This window comes from Salarias fasciatus, chromosome 12 (genome assembly GCF_902148845.1).
Source record: "Salarias fasciatus chromosome 12, fSalaFa1.1, whole genome shotgun sequence".
NCBI lineage: Eukaryota > Metazoa > Chordata > Actinopteri > Blenniiformes > Blenniidae > Salarias > Salarias fasciatus.
The window spans coordinates 7993462-8016364 of NC_043756.1; the positions used below are offsets into that span (position 1 = coordinate 7993462).

The 22903-nt window shown below is 40.6% G+C and overlaps 2 protein-coding genes across 2 annotated transcripts; both read right to left on the reverse strand.

The window, feature by feature from the left end:
- Nucleotides 1–100: 100 nt before the first annotated feature.
- ppp2r2aa (protein phosphatase 2, regulatory subunit B, alpha a) lies at nucleotides 101–13225 on the reverse strand. Its single transcript, XM_030104455.1, has 10 exons — nucleotides 12896–13225; nucleotides 12425–12502; nucleotides 11075–11172; nucleotides 9681–9846; nucleotides 9444–9556; nucleotides 8100–8277; nucleotides 7288–7452; nucleotides 6906–7075; nucleotides 6667–6758; nucleotides 101–6412 (listed from the first exon to the last, which is right to left on the reverse strand). The coding sequence occupies exons 1-10, from the start codon at nucleotides 12900–12902 to the stop codon at nucleotides 6133–6135; spliced, it is 1347 nt and encodes a 448-aa protein (XP_029960315.1). The 5' UTR covers nucleotides 12903–13225; the 3' UTR covers nucleotides 101–6132.
- Nucleotides 13226–16835: 3610 nt separating this feature from the next.
- Nucleotides 16836–22785, reverse strand: vps33a (VPS33A core subunit of CORVET and HOPS complexes). Its single transcript, XM_030104437.1, has 13 exons — nucleotides 22665–22785; nucleotides 22177–22242; nucleotides 21325–21452; nucleotides 21043–21229; nucleotides 20818–20934; nucleotides 20540–20714; nucleotides 19875–20068; nucleotides 19149–19275; nucleotides 18842–18909; nucleotides 18577–18714; nucleotides 18342–18479; nucleotides 18089–18257; nucleotides 16836–17543 (listed from the first exon to the last, which is right to left on the reverse strand). The coding sequence occupies exons 1-13, from the start codon at nucleotides 22764–22766 to the stop codon at nucleotides 17350–17352; spliced, it is 1803 nt and encodes a 600-aa protein (XP_029960297.1). The 5' UTR covers nucleotides 22767–22785; the 3' UTR covers nucleotides 16836–17349.
- Between the last annotated feature and the right edge of the window lie 118 nt (nucleotides 22786–22903).

The window sequence follows — 22903 nt, forward strand, 5'->3', positions numbered from 1 at the left end:
TACCCCAGTCTCGTTCAGAGGTGGGGCGAGAATAAATGGAAAATAAAGTTTAGAGTCACTGACTTCAAATGTAAAATGAATGAAGAAACAAAAATCCTGCACACATTTATTTGGCTTCTTCTCAAACTATAAATCGTTCTGACAACTTTTTTTTTTTAATGAAAACAAAAAATAAAAAAAAAAAATAAAAAAATACAGATACATTCATATTTCATAAAGTAGATTAATCCTTTGTAAATTTCTCTTTTTGTTAACGTTCTTTGAATGTATATTGTTCATCCAACACATCACCGAAATCCCAAACACAGAAGGCTTTATTTCTGGGGGACAATATTTTCTGACGGAAACAACAATGGAACAGGAAAACAAAACAATGGATGGGAGAGCACAGACATAAAACTATGGCAATTCCAACATGTGACAAACAGATTTCTAAAAACACATAACCACAATCACAACCATCGAGAATCAGCGTTTTACTTAAATTTCATGAAACCCTTCTGAAATCAATATAGTCCGTCAGAAAATATTGTCCCCCGGTTTTTGCTGCTGTGTTGTAGCGTTGGCCCTTGTGGGCCACAGCATATATTGGATTTAATTAATTGATATTCCCCATTCTACCCTAAAGCTTGGAATAAGAATAATTTGTACTTGTACAGAAAACACTTTTTTAACACCAGTTCCTCAACTTGCAGATTAGTACAATATAGTTGTTGTAACATCACTTTTTCACAATGCCTTCTGGTTTTCTGCTCAGTCCAAAAAATGCACTTAATGTTGATTGATGAATCTTGATTTCCCTCAGGTAATGTGTGTAGCTGCCTGCCTACCTGGATTAAATAGTATAAAAAGCTTTTCATCATAACACACAGATGCACAATCGCACTCACTGACAACTTAAACAGACCAAATTGCAGCTTCACATTTATCTCTTTAAATTACAGAAGGAAGTGTCTAAAGAAAGAACCAACACATGCACAGGCTCTGAGCTGGGACTCCAACAAACATGTTCTCACGGTAAAGTGAGATTTTGAGCCACAAGAATGTTGCATGTTGCTTATTAGGACACCATAATATATCAGAAATCTATCGTTATATTAACATACTGCAAATGACAGAAATGTTTCCAAACACTCAACCACACATTAAGCATCTGTATGTCAATGGTAACTGCCCCAGAGGCAAACCCACAGGGTCACAGCTGGAGCACCATAAGCTACCGATATTAACATAATCTACTTTTGTGTTTGTATTTATGGCTAATTGTTTTCTCAATACTCTCTCAGATCATCACATGACCACTCGATATCGTGCGGTCAGACACATTATCACTCCTTTACGGCACTGCAGACATATGTTATTGGATCCCAGCTGTCTATGAGATGACAGGGTTCCTCCTGGACAGAGACCATCATGCACATGCAGCCTGGCCGGCAGCATCAAATTAATCTCAAAACTCTAGTATTTGGAGAATACCAATGCATGAACATGAAGAACACGCAAAACGCACAGAAATTTCCTAAACTCGAGCTGTTTTTTTCCCTGCTATGAGGCATGAGTGTTATCCACTGTTCCACCCCACTAGTAATAAAAAGAGTAGTTTTTCTCTTTCAAGAAAAATTTAAAATATCAAACCTTGTATTTGCCAAAAGTATACATATCTGACCGTTTTATGTACCATCCAAACAAAATAAAACAGTTTCAATATGAATTCAGATTGAAAATTCTTTATTACATTTAATCTAAACTGTATTTTATTCCATTTGACACAAACATAGACTCCCCCAAACTCAACAAAACTGCTACAATCTTTATTCAAGAGCTCACTGAAAGAAACAAAAAACATACAAATTAATGCAATTCACAAAAATAAAAGTGCATTTTGGTTATAACTCCATTTTAATCTGATTCTTTGAGATTCTGTGTTTGTGGAGACTGGATCAGATTGAAAAGCCTTGACTGAGACTTGAAGGTTTTTCAAACAGACTACGATCTTCCTGTAAATAAGGCAGTTGTTGCTTGAGTCCTGAAAAGGTTTTGATCACAGAGCAGCAGTAAATTCCCCTGAGCAGTCTCCTGCCTGGTACACCACAAACAAGAAACACACTTGATTATCCCATCTCTGTTTCACGCTATAAGAAAGGCAGCAGGGTTCCTCTGATCATGTTGGCCGTTTACAGTCTGGTGCAGTAGCTACTGTATGAGACAGGAAGGGGATAACTGGTTAGCCTTTTTTTCTCTGAAAAATATCTTAATACATTTTCGCCAAAGTGCAGTTTTATCATTTACACTGAGCAAATTTTTCCTTTAACAAAATGGTTGAACAAGGATGTTTCTCCTTGTTGAATTGAGCTTGTTTGAATGTTTGACTGGAAAGAAAAGAAAAGACAAATGTGACATTATTGACTGCCACGCTGATTTGTATCAGTTAGTAAAGGTCATTTTTACAAGGGAGGGAAATTATAGATTATAACATAAGACCTGAGAGACAAACACGCAGCAATAGCTGAAGTTTGGACATGAATACCTATTTTGGTGGCATCGTATGGAAAATCCAAAGATGGATTTGAGACGAGTCAGAGTGAATGATTAGCTGTAACCAACCAAAGATTTTTCATTATTTATATGAAACTCCTCATCCTGCAAAGTCAGCAGCATTTTTCATTTATAAAAAAAGTAATCGTATCTTAAGCCAGTTCTTTACAACCCTTATTCCAGATGAAGTTAAAACTTTCTTACCCCAGGACGGGACCAGCTTGAAAAATGAGCGACCAGAACCATTTTAATTAGCCAAACTGGATTTGAATAATAGAATTTCAAAATCAACTAGTTTGAAAGAGAATTATTGTAAATAAAATGTTTTTAATGATGTAGTCTGACTTGATTTGGAAAGTAGCTTTAAATTGAATATAAATTCAGAAAAGCAATCAAATTACAATTAAATTCAATATTTTCCCCTAAATAAAGTATGACTTGGGTTTTAAGGGGAAAATGTGATTTTTCTGTCTCTGTGTGTAAACCCATAAAGAATATTTTGTGCTTGGAAAAGCACAGTATTTAACTACAGCACCACAAACTGATTTTCTCATGTTATCCGAAATGTAAAGGATGAGTTTTGTCATGTGTATTTGTAATTACATTGACTTCAAAAAGCAGGAGAAATCTGTGCATTGTTTCACTTTTATTCAAGTTTAATAGAGCTGTTTAAAAAAATTAACTGAAAAACAAACGGTTCACCTGATGTTTATTCTATAGTAACCTGAATGTCCATATGCAATTTAAACAGGCTAAACTGAATATTGGAAAATATTTTACTTCCAGAGCGTTGCTAGTTTTAAATTCAGGACGAGTGGCGATCTAGCGCCGAAGAGTTGAATCTCACAGTCAATAAACCAGCTTTAATCACAAAATTTAAATCTTAAGGTGAAACTGTGATCAAGCCACAATTTTTCATGAAAAAGAAAAAAAAAAAAAAAGAAATACAGTGAATCCTAAACAAACATGCATGCATTCAGTTGTTTTCACATTGAAACTCTCTCTATATTTTGGAGTAATTTCAGTCAATATCAGTTCAAATGTATTTTAAAATGAGTCTGCTCCTTCAATTAGCAAGTGATTTAAAAAAAAAAAGTGACACTTGAGTCAGTCAGTCTTCGAAATCAGCTTTAAAAAAATAAAAAGTCCAAGTTTTTCCCTCAAGTGTGACATGATCAGTAATAAATGCGTCAATACAGCCAATCTTCTAAAAAAAACAAAAACAAAACAAAACAAAAAACAAAGTAGTTTTTCCTTATTTAAGTCTGTACAGGAGAGCTACACATGGATCACAGGAGAGAACATTCCAGAACTCAAAACTCGCTCTGCTTCGACTCGTCTCAGAGAACGAGGATTCGACAACTTTAATAACATAAAGGTGGTTAAAATATCCGTCCAACATGGACAGATTCATTCACAGCGAACCAAAACGTAAAATATGGCACAGAAACAGAAGTATCCAAAAGAAACCAGGCTTATTCCGATGTATCAGAGTACGTTAAGTTGTGCATGTCATGTGTTACAACCGGTCAAATTAAAAAGAAGGCTATTACAGTTACAGTGCTCATCTCGACACAGTTGAAAATACTTTTCTTTGGATATCCCACATGAGATATGATTCACTGTCTCAATGTCAGGAAAAAAAAAAAAAAAAAAAAAAAAAAAAGTCCCAAAGTCGTAGTTTGACACTCAAGCAACCTTCCACTCCTGATCAGTCTGAGAGCAACAGCTACAGAAACTACAGTGATCAGACTGTAATCCTATTGCCTTAATTTATACAAAAATAAATCAGCTATAGTGATCTTTCTTCTTTTATCATGTAAAGTACAAAACATCATATTAAAAAAAACAACAAAACGAACAGAAAACAGCCAAAGGGTAAAGCGATCGACACGAGAGGCTTTGCGTGGAGGAAGCACTGCACGTGTCGAGGGCCACACAGCGAGCGAGAATCCGGCTGCAGCAGCCATCATTTCCTCTTCCCTACAGACGCTTTAGTCCTGAGCTTCTTACTGTTGTGCACCTCAAGACGGCTTTGAACGCACATCCCGTCAAGTGTTTAGGACTGGTTACTTTGGCATGATTACCCGCCATTAAACTCCCAAAGAACCACAAATACCTGACGAATGTGTGTTTGATCAATATTACAAGGACTGAACTCTTGGTTTTTATTGTCTCTCACCAGTAACTAGAACTTACTTGCACATTACTACCATATTTCCCCCCAAAATGTAGCTATTTCAAAACACAATTTGAAAAAAAAAAAAAAAAAAAAAAAGATTTGGGATAGAGGAATCAAGGATCTCAAAGCTGGAACTGTTTCACTCACTTCAGAAACCAAGTAGACGCATAGCATTCAAAAAAAATTTAAATTAAGATTTTAGCTAACTTCCTCACCCTCTGAAACAAATTGCAGAAGTAATAATTTAAGATTTCCATAAAAAAAAAACTTCAACAAAATATAGAATATTTGATATTTTAGAAAATATTGACTTGTAAATAAATCTAAATAAAATGGCTTCGTTCACAATCTTGAAAAAAGTCGTAATACGAGGTGTAAAACGACACGGACTGTTTAACACGTCAGTGCTTCTTAAAATTAAACACTAAAATGATGAGCTTTGCAAGTGTCGCACAGCTTTATTACTTTGACAAAACCAAAGCCCAAAGTCATAAAAAAGCGTCGGCGTTAAGGTTAAAAACATGCGAATACCGGTGCATCTCAAAAAATTAAATAAAGTTCATTCACATTATAATTTCACTTCAAATTTAAACCTTAATATTTTAGATTTATTTATAGAGCCTTTTCAGTATCATCTTTATAATTGTTGTCTTGAAAACCAAAATATTCAGTATTTGATGTTTTTACCCGTTTTAGAGGCCAAAATTACAATATAAAAAAAAATAAAAACCTTAAAACTCTCTGGTATAACTGAGAAAACAATGATCTTTTTCGAGAATATTGTGTTTTGGAGATGCGCCTATAGTGTGGAGAAAGGTTAGCAGCGATGTGAGTGAAGCCAATTGTTTTCTGTGAGTTTAGCGAATTGATCCTGAAAACCACAGAACCGAACTGAACGAGAGCAAAGAACAGACACATGAAGTTGGCAACTTGACAAATATTAGGTGAACATGGAGTGTGCGTGTGTGTGTGTGTGTGTTTGCAGTGTCATTTCAGGCCAGTATAAAAAAAGAACGGAGTGGAAGACAAAAAAAAAAAGAGAAGAATTTCCTATTCGAACTTGTGAAATGTGGTTTCTACTCAGTCTGACAAATGGTATCTATGACAAACGAACCAATCAAGATGGCACAAAATAAAAACGGAGCCAGATGTGTGTGTGAAACACACTTTCCCTTCGGGTTGGGGATGTAGTGGAGCTTTAATGTCGCTCGGTTTAAAACAGGAAGCCACTGAGACTAAACTCAGATCTGAAAAACCCTGAAATACAGAAGACAGAAAACCGTCTCACGGCCGTCTGTCTGGATGTTCCGTTTCCCCCAACTGAGAGCAGACTCCCTCAAGAACTCCTTAAAAAAACAGACAGCTTTAATATCAGAGCAGTTGGGGCTGAACCACACTGAGCGCTTCAGCAGACTCTAGTTAAGATTTTCCTGAAAGATGTACAGATTGTTGGTGGTGGCCACAGCGATGATGTTGTCCAGAGGGTGCCAGGCGGTGTGGAGGATCTTCTTGTTAAAGTCCAAACTGTCTACACTGATCTCGTCCTTTTTGCGCTTCCCACCCGTGCTTACTTTGCGAGGCTTCAGGACCGAGCGCGGCTTGCTGTTCTCCCGCGACGCCTCCAGGGTGACGTCCTGCCGGTAGCCCCGGTCGAACATCCTGAAGAAGTTGTTGTAGGAGCCGGTCATCACGACGCTGGGGAGGGACGAGCGCAACGCAGTGAGGAGGAAAACTCCGACTTATGAGCCGTTCAGCTGGAGAAAGGTAGTTAAGTCTTGACATTTATTATCATTTCTCATAAGTCTTGACGTGATACTATCTGGCAGAGCCTTTGGGATTACTGGTGTCAAACACAGGGCTCGAAGAGTGTGACATGGATGAATTTCAGAGAGTTCACTGAACGTATTAAAACCGCTCGTCTCCCTGAATGTGGCAGGAGAAGTGCTCACCTGTCGTTCCCGTTCCAGCAGCACTCAAACTTGTCGAAAATGCAGTCGTTCTCATAAAGCGAACACAATTTACTCCTGAGATATTCATGCACCTGTTATGAGAAAGTGACAAGGAAAAGAGACTTTTCGTGATTTGACAATGAGCTCCAGATAAGAGCTCACGCTTGCGAAGTGACAGATGAATAGCTTCAGAGTCGGATCAGAAGTGATTTTCTTTCCCTGCGAGCTTCGTTACAGACCTGATACGTCTCCACCGGTCGAGTCTCCATGTTGAGATCCCAAATCTTGACGGACAAGTAGTCGCGGGTCATCATGTAGCGCCCGCTGTGGCTGAACTTCACGTCAGAAATGGATGAGATGATTTCAGAGAAGAACGAACGATTGTTTGGATCCTCTGGCTCTTCAAACACTTGAAACGGAAATAAATAAATAAATATGAGGTTACAAAGTACAAAAAAAAAGTGATCTGCAAGAATGTAGAGAAAAGCAAATAAACAGAAAATGCAAATGGAAGGACAAGCAACAGTTGAACAGATCCATGAATGCATCACGGTCCTTTGTTGGTGAACCGGACTGTATTTAGGATGTTTGTTTCACACAGCAGGACGGACACCGACTCACATTTGGCGTGCTGGTCGCACAGCGCCGACGCTCTCATGTCGCACAAACGGATGGTGCCCTTGCTGCTGCTGTACACAAAAGTGTTGCACTGGTTCGGGTGGAACTCGGCAGCCGTTATCACCTCTGTCAACTCCTCCATGTTGGCTGGTTTAATGTCAACAATGTCTGGAGAGGCAGGGTTAAGGTCAAGTGTCTGGTCAGTCTTGTCCACGCATGAAAAAAGACCCACACACACACACACACAAAAGATGTTGTTAGCTCCAACATTACATTCATATTAAACCTAAAGGTACGTGAGAGGAACTATGTGCACAACTGGTTCTACACGCCGAATTCAAATGAATGTGTTTAATTATCCAACTCCAGTAAAAACCCAATAATGACGCATTCATTTAAATTTCATGTGTTGAAGACAAATCAACATCATCAGTTCTCTTTGCTGACATCTGGTGGTGGAAGAAAAACATTACACCTTGGAAGATAAACACACAAAAATCTATTTTTGTCCATGTCTCAGTTATTGATAAATTAAAAGGTGTCATTAACTGTAATGAAACAGGCAAAACAGCAGGTTCCACAGACCGCCGTTCAATTTCTGTCTCCACTTTGACTCATGTGGTTTAAGTCAGTGAAAAGAAAGATTAGCATTTAACAAAACGTCTCACAAATTCAGAGCATCATTCACACTTCTGACTCAGTTTACGAGTCTGGAAAAAATGTTTTCAACACCTGTTACTGAGTACAACTCTGGAGCAGAAAAATGTAAGCAAATAAACAAAATTAAAGTGAACCACATCAAGAATGAAGGATACTGAAGCTGCGATCCGTGATCTCCAGATGCCAGAGGTTAATGCGCAGGTCATCTGCAGACAGGTACGTCTCGTGGTCGCTGTTGACGGAGATGGAGTTGATGTGGTAGGTATGAGCATTCGCAAACACGCGCCGAGGGCTGGCTTCCACCATCAAGTCCATGGGCATGAGTACTGGTACCTGAAGGAGAAACACAGCCAGCGTCAGGTCTGCTTTCAGGGACAGTGAAGAAATCAGGAATTTATTCCATAACTGGCAGCGAGGCAAACGTAAAATGAGGTACAACACCAAATACTGTTTAAAGAAGAATCTCATGGCTCATTTATATGTCCTCCTTTAAATACTTGGTTGGTTTATGTGTGTGTTTTGGATTGTCTGAGAAAGCTGTTTTCATGAGATGTATAAGTTTAATAAGATAATAAACACGAAAAAGCAGTCTGAGAAGATAAACGCAGCTCATCATTAAAAAGCATCACAGGACGTCTGTCCACTTAATTCTGTTGAAAATTTCAGGAAGTTATTAGAATGAGCTGAGTCTGAATATAACATATCAGAAAGCAAAAAGTCAAATCTCGCACTTCAGCAACATTTAAAATCTGATGTAAAAGCTGAAGACTGATTAGAGGCTAAAACAAACATATTTTCTTGAATATTGCCAGCATACACTGCTTGCTTTTGTTCTGTCCCAGATGAAAGTTGGGCAAGTGTAACGCAGTAGAAATAACTCTACCATCAAAGCAATACTGGTGCTACGACCTAAAAATATTTTGCTGACTCTATAGGAGGGTAAATTCTGAAACGCATCCACAGGTTTTTCCACGCACATAAAAGCTTCTACTACTACTGCAGACTGTGAAAAGAGAGGAGCTTCTGCAGCGCTCGATGTTGATCAGGAGGCTGCAGCAGAGATGCTGGTGGTGCCTTAAGGAGCAGCACGAAGAAACAACAGAACGTGCTTCAAACAAAGGAAGAAAAAAAGGTTTAGCTCCGGTGCACAGCGGGGTAGTCTCTTAAACCGAGGCTATATTTGGAAATGGGTCAATACATATAGATCTATGTTTCCCAAACTGGAGGTGGCAATTGACCAGGAAGGGAAATCAGCGGTGCAAACAGAAGCTCTATTAACTCAAATGGAAGCAGACATTGTGTGAGACTGGAGAAGAACTGATCATCATCAGTGTTATGAAGTATTCGACTGTTTCTCATAACAAATTAAACCAGCATCTGTTCGATGTGTACATTGATCAAAATGACTGGAATACAACAAATACAACTCAAATCACACTTTTCAAAGTTGATAAAATCCGGTCTTAGTTTTATACATACATAAAGGCTGTTATGCTCACCCGTAATGATGTGACTGAATTTGGATCTCTGTATCGTCCGTCCTCTTCTTTTAAATTATAACCTTCTGGTCTCTTGTCACGCTCGCTTATTTTCCATAACTTTATTGTTTTGTCTGTCAGTTAAAAGAGAAAAAAAAAAAAAAGGAAAGGGGAGGTGGTGAAATGGTTAATTTAGATATTTAGTTGATAATTGATTCAATTCTTCTAAACAAAATGTCATTAATGCAGCTAACAGACCGTTTGTAGACAAAAGGAAATGTGCCGCGTTCTTCTGAGGCAGCCACCGTATCTTGTTGATCTTCTCCTCGATCTCCAGACTTTTTAGGTAGTCAAACTCCGGCTCGTGACTCTGGAAGGTGCTGTAAACATTGTACTCGCCTCGGCACAGAGGCTGACTCTTACTCTGGGAGGGAGGAAAAAAAAGAAGAAAAAAAAAAAAAAGAGAGATCACATCTGAGATTTCACAGCTGTGTTGAGCGGGTTTCATTTGCTTCTCGATACATTCTAGATGTTTTACAATGCTTAAAGCACACGGAAAAGTCAAAATGCAGAGTCAAATTTAGATGCAAGGCCGTAAATAAATAAATAAATAAGCTGAATGCATGCATGGAAATGTAATATCTTCAAAATAAGTGAAATTTCAACATCGTGATCATTTTAAGCTTTGTATCCGGGTGTAAAATACAGTGAAATGTTTCTCATTCCTGCTGCAACTAAAATGACTCCACTGCATGCACAGTCATCTCACAGGCCGGACAGGAACCTCTGGCGTCCTGGGTTTGACCCACGGACCATGTGTTTGACAGAGCTGACCACAATGACAGAAAACATGAAGGAAATGCTTCCTCCCATCAGGGGCACACAGCTCCGGAGGAGGAGCAACTTTTAGTCTTAACATGTTTTTTTTTCGTTTTTGTTTCTCTACTCAGCGTCAGATGAGTCAAATTACCAGCTACAGTGAAGAGTTTTTGGGTTATTTGCATTATGGCCAATATCCAATCCAATAATAAGCGCACACTACAGGATTCTTCAAATCTTTACCAATCTTCACAAAAGAGAGATTGCTCTAATAATCAGACTTGCGTATTTTGCAAACAGAAAAAAACCAAAGTAACTTTTTCCTTGTTCAGAATGTGAATTGGGACATAATCAGAGTTATAGGTCCTCCAGATACAATTCCAATGAAAAAAGATCAATCAATCAGATCATATAAATGCATTTTCACGATGCTATTTTGATTGGATCAGCATTTATACAAATGACTTCTGGTTCATGTAACTGCAGCTAGTGACTAAAATAATTTTGGACCACTAGTATCAGTAGTTGTCGACATGTTATGTTAGCAGACACAGACACACAGACAGACACACAGACAGAGACAGAGACAGAGACAGAGACAGAGACAGAGACAGAGACAGAGACACAGACAGAGACACAGACAGAGACACAGACAGAGACACAGACAGAGACACACACACAGACACACACACAGACACACACACAGACACACACACAGACACACACACAGACACACACACAGACACACACACAGACACACACACAGACACACACACACACACACACACACACACACACACACACTCACTCTCAGATCTGTGAAACTGTCTTACCTCTGGCTCCTGCTGAAAAATGACAACACGGCCTCCCTTATCCCCGGTGGCGAGAAGCTCCCCAGAGTGATTGAACTCAACAGTAGATATGATGTCCGCTGCCAAAGAGTAAGCAGAACACAGTCAAACTCTTCAAATAAAACTTAGAACTTTCTTTGTCCCTGAGACACCAAGTCAGGGATGCTGATGTATTAATTAGATAATCTTTAATGTGAAAGTGGTTTAGGAGGCCTTTCTGGCTCGTTTCCTCGAAACAGCATGCAAACATTTACCCTGATTTGTCCACCTGTGATGGGTGGAAATCATGTCAACCATGGTGAAAACACAACAGAGTAGTGACGCACATCTATATACAGTACACACACGCAGAGTTATGCACAAAAATCTGAATGTACTGTGAACAAAACTTTTCCCTTCACAGCTACGAAGCACTTTGCAAGGACAAGCACTCTCAACAAATCTCACAATACAACAATCAATACCCGCTTACAGGCTGGCACTATTCTGAGTTGCTGCTGCAATCCTTAATATAGACAGTGGCCTTGTTCCACTCTTAACACAGCACACAAAGTGCCTGACACAACCTGACTCTGTGCAAACAATCATTACAAATTAAAAGACTTAAGGAGAACGATTTTGAAAGAATAAAACTCTGCAGCGCTGAACTTTCCCCATGTGCTGTCATGGTGTTGACACAAGGAGAGGCTCTCATTTTGTCCTCAGGCTAAGCTTACTATAAACAAGCATGTGGCCTTTTACACACGTTTGTCCACCATGTACTGTAAACTTACTGTAAGGCACTATTTTCTTGCATAGTGTATGCTTATGCTGTGCATCACAGCGAGGCAGCTTGCCCCAAACAATCAAAAGTACATTGAGTTGGGAAAAACACTTTCAGGAAGCAATTAATGACAAAGGCCAATCAAATGATGTGAAAATTCTCCCTTTATGTGCTTTTGACTCATTTCCAGCTGAACCTGAGCAAAGTATCAAAGTGGTCACTGTAGAAAACTTCCTGCTTTTGGTTAAATATATATACTAAATCCTCTTTTACTGCAGAGGTACACCTTATTGCACTTGCATCACACTCATAACATTATGCAACACTCCAGTGGATTGCAGATGCAGTGTGTTGACATTTTGAAGCAATTATTCCAAAAATAGAAAACAACTGTTTTGCACGCGTTCCCCACACAGCTGTTCGTTTTAATGGAAAGCATTTTTGCACAGTACTATTTTTATGGGATGCAGAAATCTCTCGGGGACACAGGAATTGCATTGAGAAGCATGATGAAGAGGCGTGCACAGCAGTGGGAGATGTTTCAGGGATCCCTCCAACTCGGCTTTTACCTTCAGCGACATCGTCGTCTATCGCCCCTTTCACTTGGGAGAAGCACCACTGCATGTCACCGCTCCCACCTCCGGAGCCTGCAAACACACACACGAAAAAAAGGCGAAACTTTTTTTTTATGGATTGACACGCCGCCAATAAAGAGCAACTTCACATGCGTTAGCCTTGCAGCTAACTCAGCTAAAAGTTAGAAATGTGAGAACAGGGCCGCATGGGATTACACTGTAACTGCACATTTTATCTGGTGTGGAAAGCCCCAAAGGGGAGGACGTAGTTTGGAGCACGGATGTTGATCCAAATTATGACTTTTATCACTGCTACTGTCTCACACCGGGATCCTGGAGGAGTCCTTAGCTTGCTAGCTAGCCTGTGCTACTTGACCATAACAGAGAGGAGACAAGCAGAGCTGCGACTTGTCAAATAAAGCCTGCGTCTTGGGATCATTTAACAGCACATTTCTCCGCCGTTACCTGCCATGGTGAGCGGCTCAGACAGGGATGTGTGTAGCGGGCTGGGGCCCGGACTGGAGCGGAGCTGACCCGGGTCGGCTGGGAGGTTCTGACCGAGGAACAGTGGAGGAATGAGGCGGGGAGTGCTGCTCCAAACTCCGGACACGGTGCGCCGAAGTTCTCAGTCTGCGCTGCTCCAGACGCCGCGGAACAATTTTTCAGTGGTGGTAAAGTCAGCTGCAGTCCTCGGGGCTGGTTTTGTAGACTTTGCACTCTACTTTGAGCTTTCCCTCGCCTCTCTCTGCCTCCTCCAGCTTTACACTTTCAAAATGGCGCAACGCGGGCGGCGTTCGGCAGACACCGGATAGCGCCGAGGGCGCACCGCGAAAATACACCCTGGACCTAGGATCGACCTTAAAGTTCTTTTTTTCTGCCTGTAAAACCGCACGACTGATGAGTTTTTTACGCCTTTGACTCCCACTGAAAACTATCGCATACTTTTTGTATAAAAGTCTGAAATCCACAAACACCGCCCGTGCGCATTGTCTCAGTGAATAAAATCGAACAATCCCCGCACCCTGTGCGAATTTAGAAAGTGACGCCAGAAAACCGATATAATGGTTGATTCATACATTTCTATTTATTGTTAACTCACGTTTTTATTAATCAAAATACAAAATTTTAACTTAAAACAATCAAACATATTTAATGATCACAACATCGATATTTGTAAATCTGTCATCTGCTTTTTGAAGTGTCATATAGAGTCAGCTACATCATGAGATCTTATTTATCATTGATTTTTAAAATTATTTTATAACTTTTACTTGATTTTTATTGGTGAGTAACTCAAAAATAAAACTTTTTGGTGTCTATTATATGATGCTGGTCCTGAGAAACAAATTTTGTTTACATGTGGACGGATGAAAATGACAATAAAGACCTTAAACCTTCAATATTAAGCTGAATTCATTGTAAAAGACCTTTGTAAATGGTAAGTGTGCCGTGTTGTCAGAAATACCATGAAATAAATAAAAGCCCCTACTGTTAAACCTACGGTCTGTGTATTTAAGTGAAAGAAAGAAACTGAATACAGTAATGAAATGATCCACTCAGGGCCTTATTCAGACATGGACCCCAGTTAAATTTAGATAGAATCATGTTTACCTTAATCATTGCAGGATAAACAAAGGTATAAGTAATGATTCTGTACCATTATAAGTCACAACATAGTGATCCACAGCAGATCTTCATAACAGACTTGTGAACTTGTCATAACAGAAGAGCAAAGATAAAATACACATACTTAACAGTGCCTTAAATCCATGAATTACAGGGGACAAAGCTATTAAAGTGTGCCAAAACCTTGAAGTGTGCTTTAATGGGGTGACACAGAATTCCTCTCCATATTCTTCTCGTTTTTGTCTACATTTCACACACATATCCACTATAAAATGTACTTTCTCTAATGGGATAATGGGATGCTTTCAGTTGTTTATGGAGCATTTTATGAGATGGCACAGGATATGGTAGAGGCCTCATACACCCTGACTCACATGAGATAATCATAATAATAAATCTGACTTAATCAAATATAAACCTCACTATATCACGGTGAAATGAAATTACAAAGGCTTCAAAATAAATGTATGATGTAAATTCTTTTCTTTTTTTTTCATGGGTGCTGCCACAGTGTACCACACTTGTCTTTCTCAAATTACGACTCATTCATTCCTACAACATAAACATTGATGATAATTGTGGCCCATTATAGGCCTGGTGGTGCGGAGCCCAGGGCAGCTGCATGCTATCCAAACCAAATGATTCCAGCTTGACAGACAAGATGTCAACACAATTAAAAAGCTTTGTCTAAAAGAGAACAACACCACAATAGAGGAACGGTTCTCACTGACATCCCCATTGCATTACTGACTTATTTATGCTGGCATTTTGTCAAATTTTGCATGAACAATAGGGTGGACCGTTTTAAAGCTTTTGTCAGTTCAGATATACAGTGTTGATGTATGTTATGCACACAAACATGCCACATAGCTTCTTTGTGATGATTCCAAAATGCCAAATTCTAAATTACAGGTTATTCACACAGTGAGCAGACACACTGGATGCAAAGTGGCTTGTTTAAAGGGATTCTCATGGTGGATTTCTCCTAAGCTACATGTTTCAAGGCGCATTTGCACCCGCAAGGCCTTCAGCTCTACTAAAAACAAAAAAGAGAGACACAATAACCCCGGCTGTGATTGCTGCTTTATAGTAACTGCATAGGCCACACATCTCGATAAGCTTCGCCAGAGTCAGCTCCAAGTCCAGTGAGAGGCTTGTTCTTCGACGCTCGCGTAGACTTCACTTCCCCACCATGAAGTAAGTGGTCCATCTGGCAAGGAGCAACGCGCCGAACAGCACGGTGTAGCTGAAGAGGACAAATTTGAGGATTTCTTTGAATGTCCGGAGGAAGCGGATGAACAGGGGCTCCACATCCAGATACGTCTCCTGTGTCTTCTGCCTGCGGCCGGGCTGGGTCAAGTGTCCCATGTTCTCACCTCGACCCATTCTATATACACACACACACACACCAAGAAATGTCATATTAAACAAAAATTTTACGACAAACTGTGGACATAAAAACACAAGTATGAAGTCCCTGAATGAAGTAAAATAAACATGTTTGTTCAGTCCTGGCCAGCCGTTCCCTGTGTAGCTCACAGAAGCAGAAGGAACTGGGTCTGAGAATGGACTGCTGTTAATAATTGATCTGTAAATTGTGCTAAGTGGATCCAGTATTGATCTGCTTTGTGTACAGTCATAAACAATACTTTTAACATCTTCAGCTTTCACTGAGTCCCTGTGGCTTTGAAATCTTTTACACAGATAGATAGAAACTGTTCCAAATTCAACTCTGCTTTTCACTGTTCTCATAAACGCAAACATTTCATATATAACTAACATGGCTTATTTACAATCCATCTCATGTAAAGTTATAGTTATAAAATTTGGTTGTATTACTGTAAAAAGAAATATTAAATGTACATACTGCAGAACAAAATTGTTCATATCCTCTTCTGGTTAACAGATTTGACCTATATTGAAAATTAGAAACATTCAAACATGCATGAACCCCCCAAAAAATATATGATTTATATTATTTACATCACTGCAAGAAATATATTAAGAAATACTCACACTTTGATGTTGCAGGACAGGAGCCGATCAGGCGGAGGGCTTCTGTGCTTCCAGCCCTGAAGTCCAAGTTGGTGTGTGTTGTCTTTAGTGTCTCAAGCTGCTATTGCAGAGGAGGAGCCAAAAGCAAAAAGTGATCACAAGGACCCGAATCCCCTGGGATTCAACTAATGCCTATCAAAGTCTCCAGTGTGCACCTGCTCCTCAAACAAAGAAACAGCCGCGCGAGAAACCTCTCAAAAATGCACACAACTTAAATTTTTCTCTGAATAATTTAGGCAAAGCGGCGTTCAGATCTTCTCACCAATCAACAAGGAGGAAATTAGTGAGGATTACACAAGAAGAGTTCACCAAAATATCCTGGTCCTGCCAGCAGTGTCAGGCACACAGAAGGTATTGACTGATACTGAGATCAAACACCCTCCTGCAGCACAGTTATCTTCCACCGGAACATGGAGCAAATGGCCTCCTAATTCAATCAGTGGCCTGCACTGTCAAATCATAGGCTGGGCTCTCCAGACAGCGCAGGGCCATTATCGGCTGATCAGGGGCCTGTTACTGCGCTAATTGCTCCTTCAGAGAGCTGGGCCACTGCTGATGGATATACTTCTGTCCCTGCCTTTCATCTGCTTGCAATCAACATCCCTTGCCAAATATTGCCAGCAAAAAATAAGCAAAATAGCCCATAACACACCCAAATAACGGAAGGCCAACATCAGTGAGGGAGGAGTTTATTCAGCTAGTTTTAACCTCACCGAAAGCAAGGAATAACAGAAAGATGGGGTCAAAAGCTTTAAAAAAATGCAAATCAAAATTAATCTTTATTAGTTTTATACATGAAATCATCACAAACATTCAAAAAGGCTTCAAATGTAAAAAAAAAAAAAAACATCCAGTAACTGCACACTACAGCAACAAGCTTAGTGATGCAAATCAATATAGTAGCACTGATCAGGGTTATGTGCACTGGGTTGTACATGTGCAGGTCATTCAGTGTAGATCTTCCACATGCAGGAAACTGAAAGCCGCGCAATACAAGTTCAAGGCCGAAAGAATTCTTGTATGAGATGAATTTATTTCCAGAAAGACTGGAACAGGACAACAGGACACCTTTTAAAGAGTTTTGCCGCTGCTGGTTAAACAGCTCAGACATCAATGAAGCACCTGCAGTAGCCTGATGTGGGGGGGAAGTAAAAAAAAAAAAAAAACAAACCCTCAGCTGAGGTTTTCTGATGGATGCGGCGTTTGATGTGTCCAGGTGTGCGTGCAGTGCAGGTGACTCAGGGTGTCTGGGACTCGGGCCGGTCCATGAGGGACTTGATCCACGTGGTGCCATTTATGAGTTTGGTGGTGGCAATGATGTACTCCATGCCGCTGTCCTCCATCTGCGAGAGGAAACGCAGGGCGGCTATTTCTGCGTACGTCACCCCGCCGAGGAAGAACACCAGAGTCGTCCGGTTCTCTCCCTGCTGGCCTGCGTGGCATTAAGAAGAGGCGGACGTCACAAAGCTGTCAATTCTGTTCTGGTCAAGCAGCATTTTTTTCCTGAGACGCTAAAACACTAATTCAGTCGTGCCCTCCCCCAAGATTACTGTTTTCCACTCATTATCACTTTTAAAAAGCAATGTAAGGCGGACATGCTGCAACAAGTCAGCGGTCTAATACCCAAACTCACAGTTCTAATTAGCACATTTCAAAAGAGAGTGTATAATTAAATCTATCATTCACACCAGTGTAACACCTACTGCTGCCAACATGAAACGATGGGAAATAAAGTGATGAAAAGCGCCGCATGTCACTCACAAATCAAGTTTTATTTCTTCGTCTTGTCTTTTAAATCGATACAACGACATGACGGGGGTTTCACGGCATTGTCGGATTTACGCTATCAATCTGCCGCTGTCCGAGGTTCGACTCGAAACAAAGCCCACTGCTTATCTCCCTGCGGCAGGCAGGTCGTCTTTTGTTGGCAGCTGGGCGGCAGAGTAAACACAGCTCACACGTCAGGCTGCTCCTTACGTTTCTTATGAAGCCCGGAGGGAAGCTGCTGCCTCTCCTCAAAGTGAGGACCTGGGAGCATCTTCAGCACCTCTTCGATGCTGCGCCAGCCGGGCCTCGCCAACACCTGAGTCAGTCGGATGCTCAGCGGGGCGTAGCCGCTGTACACGTACGAGATGTCATTGGGGTTCTGGGGAATGAGAAACACATTATTACTGAAGATCAAACCTCAAAATGTTAAATTAATAGTTCATATTTTGTTCAATCCTGGCACCTGCTCGTTGGCATCCTCCATCCACAGCTTGAGGGTTTTCCTGATGGTGGGGTAGTTATTCCTGGAGCCGGTCTGCGGCCTCAAAAGACCCGACTTCTCCAGGTTGTTCAACGTCAGGATGTGTTCATATCCATAGGTCTGCACAAGACATGCAAAACATCAAATGACAGCATGGAACTCATCGACCACACGGAAATCCGTCTGCTGGATGCAGCAGCAGAGGTTCTGGCTTCACCTGGAGAATCTCCCGCTTGTAGTAATCGAACACCTTCTGCTTGAGGCCGTTGTTGCAGACCGACTGCATGCAAACCAGCCGCAGGATCTTGATCAGCGGATCTTTCTGCGCGATGCAGTCTTCTATGTATGTGTTCACCTGCAAATGGAATACTTTTAACTACTTTCGTAAGCTTATTTTAGTACGCTTCTGGTAAGATAAGTCATATGTTTGTTCGAGGTTCGTGTTTATGACAAATCAGTTTTGGAGAGTTGAAGGAATTGACCTTATCTGTATCAACGCCGGTCATGAACTCCTGCTCCACAGTCAGATTGTCAAAGAAAGCCTCAGATGCTGAAACACAAGTTACAGGTTTTTATTTAAACTTTAACAAAATAAAAACCCAACACGGACAGATACAATGATTTTCACAATCCTAAGAACAAAAAATAAATAAAAGATACAAGAATCTTTTTTTAATTGAACATTAATCATCCACAAAATGGATTTCAGTCTTTTTTCATTTTCACAAAAAGATGTGAATGTGTGCATACTGAAGAGAGTTTAATGGCTGAAGAAGGTGATCTACTCACTGGTAATGTCCTTGATCAGCTCAGCGATTGAAGTGTGGTTCGCCAGGGAACTTCTTGCTGCCTGCATGTGAGGCAGCTGAGACACAAACTGCTTGATTTCCCCGACTGTTTTAGCATTATGACGTTCCTGCAGGACACACAGAGATCAGAAATCATCATCATATCGCTTAAAGAGCTGTTTTTAATCTTGGAAACACATTTTAGTCCTAATGTGGTAGTAATAATAAACATAAATTCTACATTTCCTAATGGTCAAAAAACATATGAATAACAGAAATAATCATCACTGAAGTCTATTTTAAAGCTAAATTCACTTGAAATGGATCAGACAGGATAAATTAATCAATTTACAATTACTAAGTTCCTGTAAAGCTTTTCAGGAACTGCACTTCTTGAATTACAGCGTATGTTCCCTTCAGTATTCCTGAGGGCTCTGATCAGGTGACGATGTATGTCTGAGCTTATTATGCAATCTGCTTAAACTATTAGCATTTCATCTCATCTCCATCTCGTTCTTATCACTTCTCTGGTCTGATAGAAAGGCAGATTTCTGGTTTGACCTTTGATGTAAAATGCCTCAGAGATAGAGCTGATGTCTGGAAGTCATGTTTAGTTCAATTTGAAAGCACCAAACGCTGTAATCACATTTTGAATCACTCCTGCAATGAGGAGAGCGTCGTCCTGTCAAAGCGAGAAAAAAAAACTGAGACACCTTCCAACACAAACCTCAAACGCAGCGGATATGATTTTAGCCTTCTTGCTGAGAGCAGCTCCAACAGCGTTGAAGTTTTTGTCCCGGATTTCAGCATAAAGCTCCTCTGCGGAGTTCAGCTGGAGCTTCTTGGGCTCTGTGGGTAAATCTTTACTTGCTTCACCTTGTTTCTTCTGTGCAAACTTCTCAGGAGGTAACTTGACATAACCTGTGAGACAAAAATGTTTGAAATAGGAGTTCATGGACTCAAATACTGGCTGGGCCTTCATGTGTGAGTTTGCATGTTCTTCCTGTGTATGCATGGGTTTAATGGCATTTCAGTAAATGGAGAGAACCATTGTAATCACAGGAATAATGTGCAAATTCTTCAGAGAAACAACAGAAAGGCTCCAAACTCCGTCTGGACGCGGGGTCTGCTGGGGTTAAGATTACCCTGCGGCGTTATTGCATCAGCTAAAGCACGGACAGAGCCAGGGCTCAGGAGGAAAATCACATTACACCATTAAGACCTGAAGAGATCACAGCGCTCTGCTCCTCTGAGAGAAACCAGAGCACATATTAGATGCCACTGCAGCCCAGTCATTTGACTGAGTAAAGACCTGAAATTCTGTCATGAGGACGAAAGCAATTCTCAGAAATGGTCTAAATAACTAAACAAATCCAAAAGGTTTGTCGTTACCGTTATTGATTCCATAGATCTCATCAATGAGACCCTCGTAGGTGAGCTGAGTGGCCAGAGGGGTGAGCAGGTCAACGTTACGGTCCAGCAGAAGAAGAGTATCGAACACGGGCAGAATCTGGTTTTGACTGCCGGCGAACTCCCTCTTCATCCTCAGCATCATGTTGGAAACATGCTGGCGACAAATGGAGAATTTCTTTATGAAATCATCCAATAAACAGATTAGCTGTCACAAACAAGAAAACTGATCCTCAGTGATAAATTGATTCCAAACTCACTCGTGCACAATCTCCTTTCCCATATATCTGCGGAATGGTGCCGTACAGAGCCTGTAAAGTCATTAGGCCTTTGGCTGTGTGGTACAAGCTGGTTTGGTCATTTTCGAGGTAGCACTCCTGTGAGAAAAAAAAGAAAAATTTATATAAATATATGAATTAGTGCTGACTTGAAACCTAATTTAAACATTTTAAAGTGATTGACATATACAAAGACGAGAGACACACCCGGAAAGCACTCTCATACTCCATGGACAGCAGGTCGCCATCATAGGGAATCAGGTCCAGGATATACTCGTCGATGTTGATGAAAGAGGCCAGCACGCCCTGCTCCTTCAGCCGCTGCTCACACAGCATGCTCCGCCGAGGCACAAACAAGATGTGGAAGTCTCGGGGTGTGTGCATCTTATCCTCACTGAGAGAGAGCACAGTGCAGGACATGAGTGTTAGATACTGTGAACAGAACAGAGACATAATGCCTTTAAAACCAGATGAGTCACATAAACACACCTGAATACATTCTCAGCAATGATGTCCATGAGCTCCAGCCTGGGTCGGACAAAAAAGATAATATTTTTGACATCGGCCGAGGGGAGCCTGCCGCTCTTCAGGGTAAACATCTTTTCCACCTCATGTTCCTGGAAAAAAAAACAAAGACAAACAAACATAAAATTTATGACATCTGTTTACCAGCTACAAATAAACACTATCATGCATCATCTGCTACTTCTGACAAAACAGTGAAGGGAAATGTAATGCTTCACCAAATGATGAACAGTGAAAAATTGTTCTCTTCAGGGAGAAACTTTGAGTTTAAGCTCGCCAAGTACAAGATGACCCAGAACCACAGGCGTGATGCCAAACCAGACATGATTAAAAGTAAATTCATGTTATATGACTGCTTCTGTTTTCTGATACTTGAGGCGTGGATGGAATATGGAATGTTCTTATAACCATCAATATCACTGGAGCCAGAATATCTAACAAGCTGGTATCACCTGGCACACACCTGAGCATTCACAAACACACTGGTGAAACATGCAGTGACTCTTTTTATTTGACTAAAATCAAACAAGACTAAATCATTCAGCAGATTTCAACAGATTTCATTTGTTGCATTTTGCAACTTTTTCTGTGAATGTGTTTCAGATGGCATTATTTTAATCTACTGCAAAAGAGAGAAGGTCACACTGTATTATGAAGAGTAATTTATGTCCATAACTTTCATATATATATATATATATATATATATATATATATACACACACACACACACATCTGGTTGCCCAGACTTTACAGTTTTTGTTCACTCTATAATGTCAATTTTTGGATTTTATCAGCTGTGCAGGGTGATGTACTTACCTTTAACAAAGAGTACTGGGCAATCAGTCCAAAAGGCCCAGTTAAATATTCATCCCAAACTATTGCCTACAGAGAGAGAGAGAGAGAGAGAGAGAGAGAGAGAGAGAGAGAGAGAGAGAGAGAGAGAGAGAGAGAGAGAGAGAGAGAGAGAGAGAGAGAGAGAGAGAGAGAGAGAGAGAGAGAGAGAGAGAGAGAGAGAGAGAGAGAGAGAGAGAGAGAGAGAGAGAGAGATATGAACACATCAGTCATGTGTATGCGGAAATGTTCAGCGTTTGAGTTCAGCTGATTCAATAATAAACCGATGAGCATGCAGGCAGGCCAATAATGCCTGGAGATGTACATCTCCATGTACATTCCTTATTGCAAAACGAAAATACTTGTAATAACATTATCAACACAAATACAGCTGAGGGGGGAGACTTGACAACACCGGGGAGAACTGACGCCCAGATTCAGACATGCCAAATGTGTTTTCACATATTTGTTACCTTGCTTCCTGCACATTTGTCCAGGAACTCTCGAAGCTCTTTCCGTGCTGCCTCTCTCAGTATATTTAGGTTCACTCTGCCGTACGACAAGTGGGCAGCCATTTTTCTGTCGGAGAAACAAAACGAGTCAGGTGACTTGAATGGGCAGGACCGGTCATGTGACCAAAGAAGCGACAGACTCAAGATAATTCACCCCCACCGTGAACTGGAACCAAAATCTTACACACAATGGAAAACAA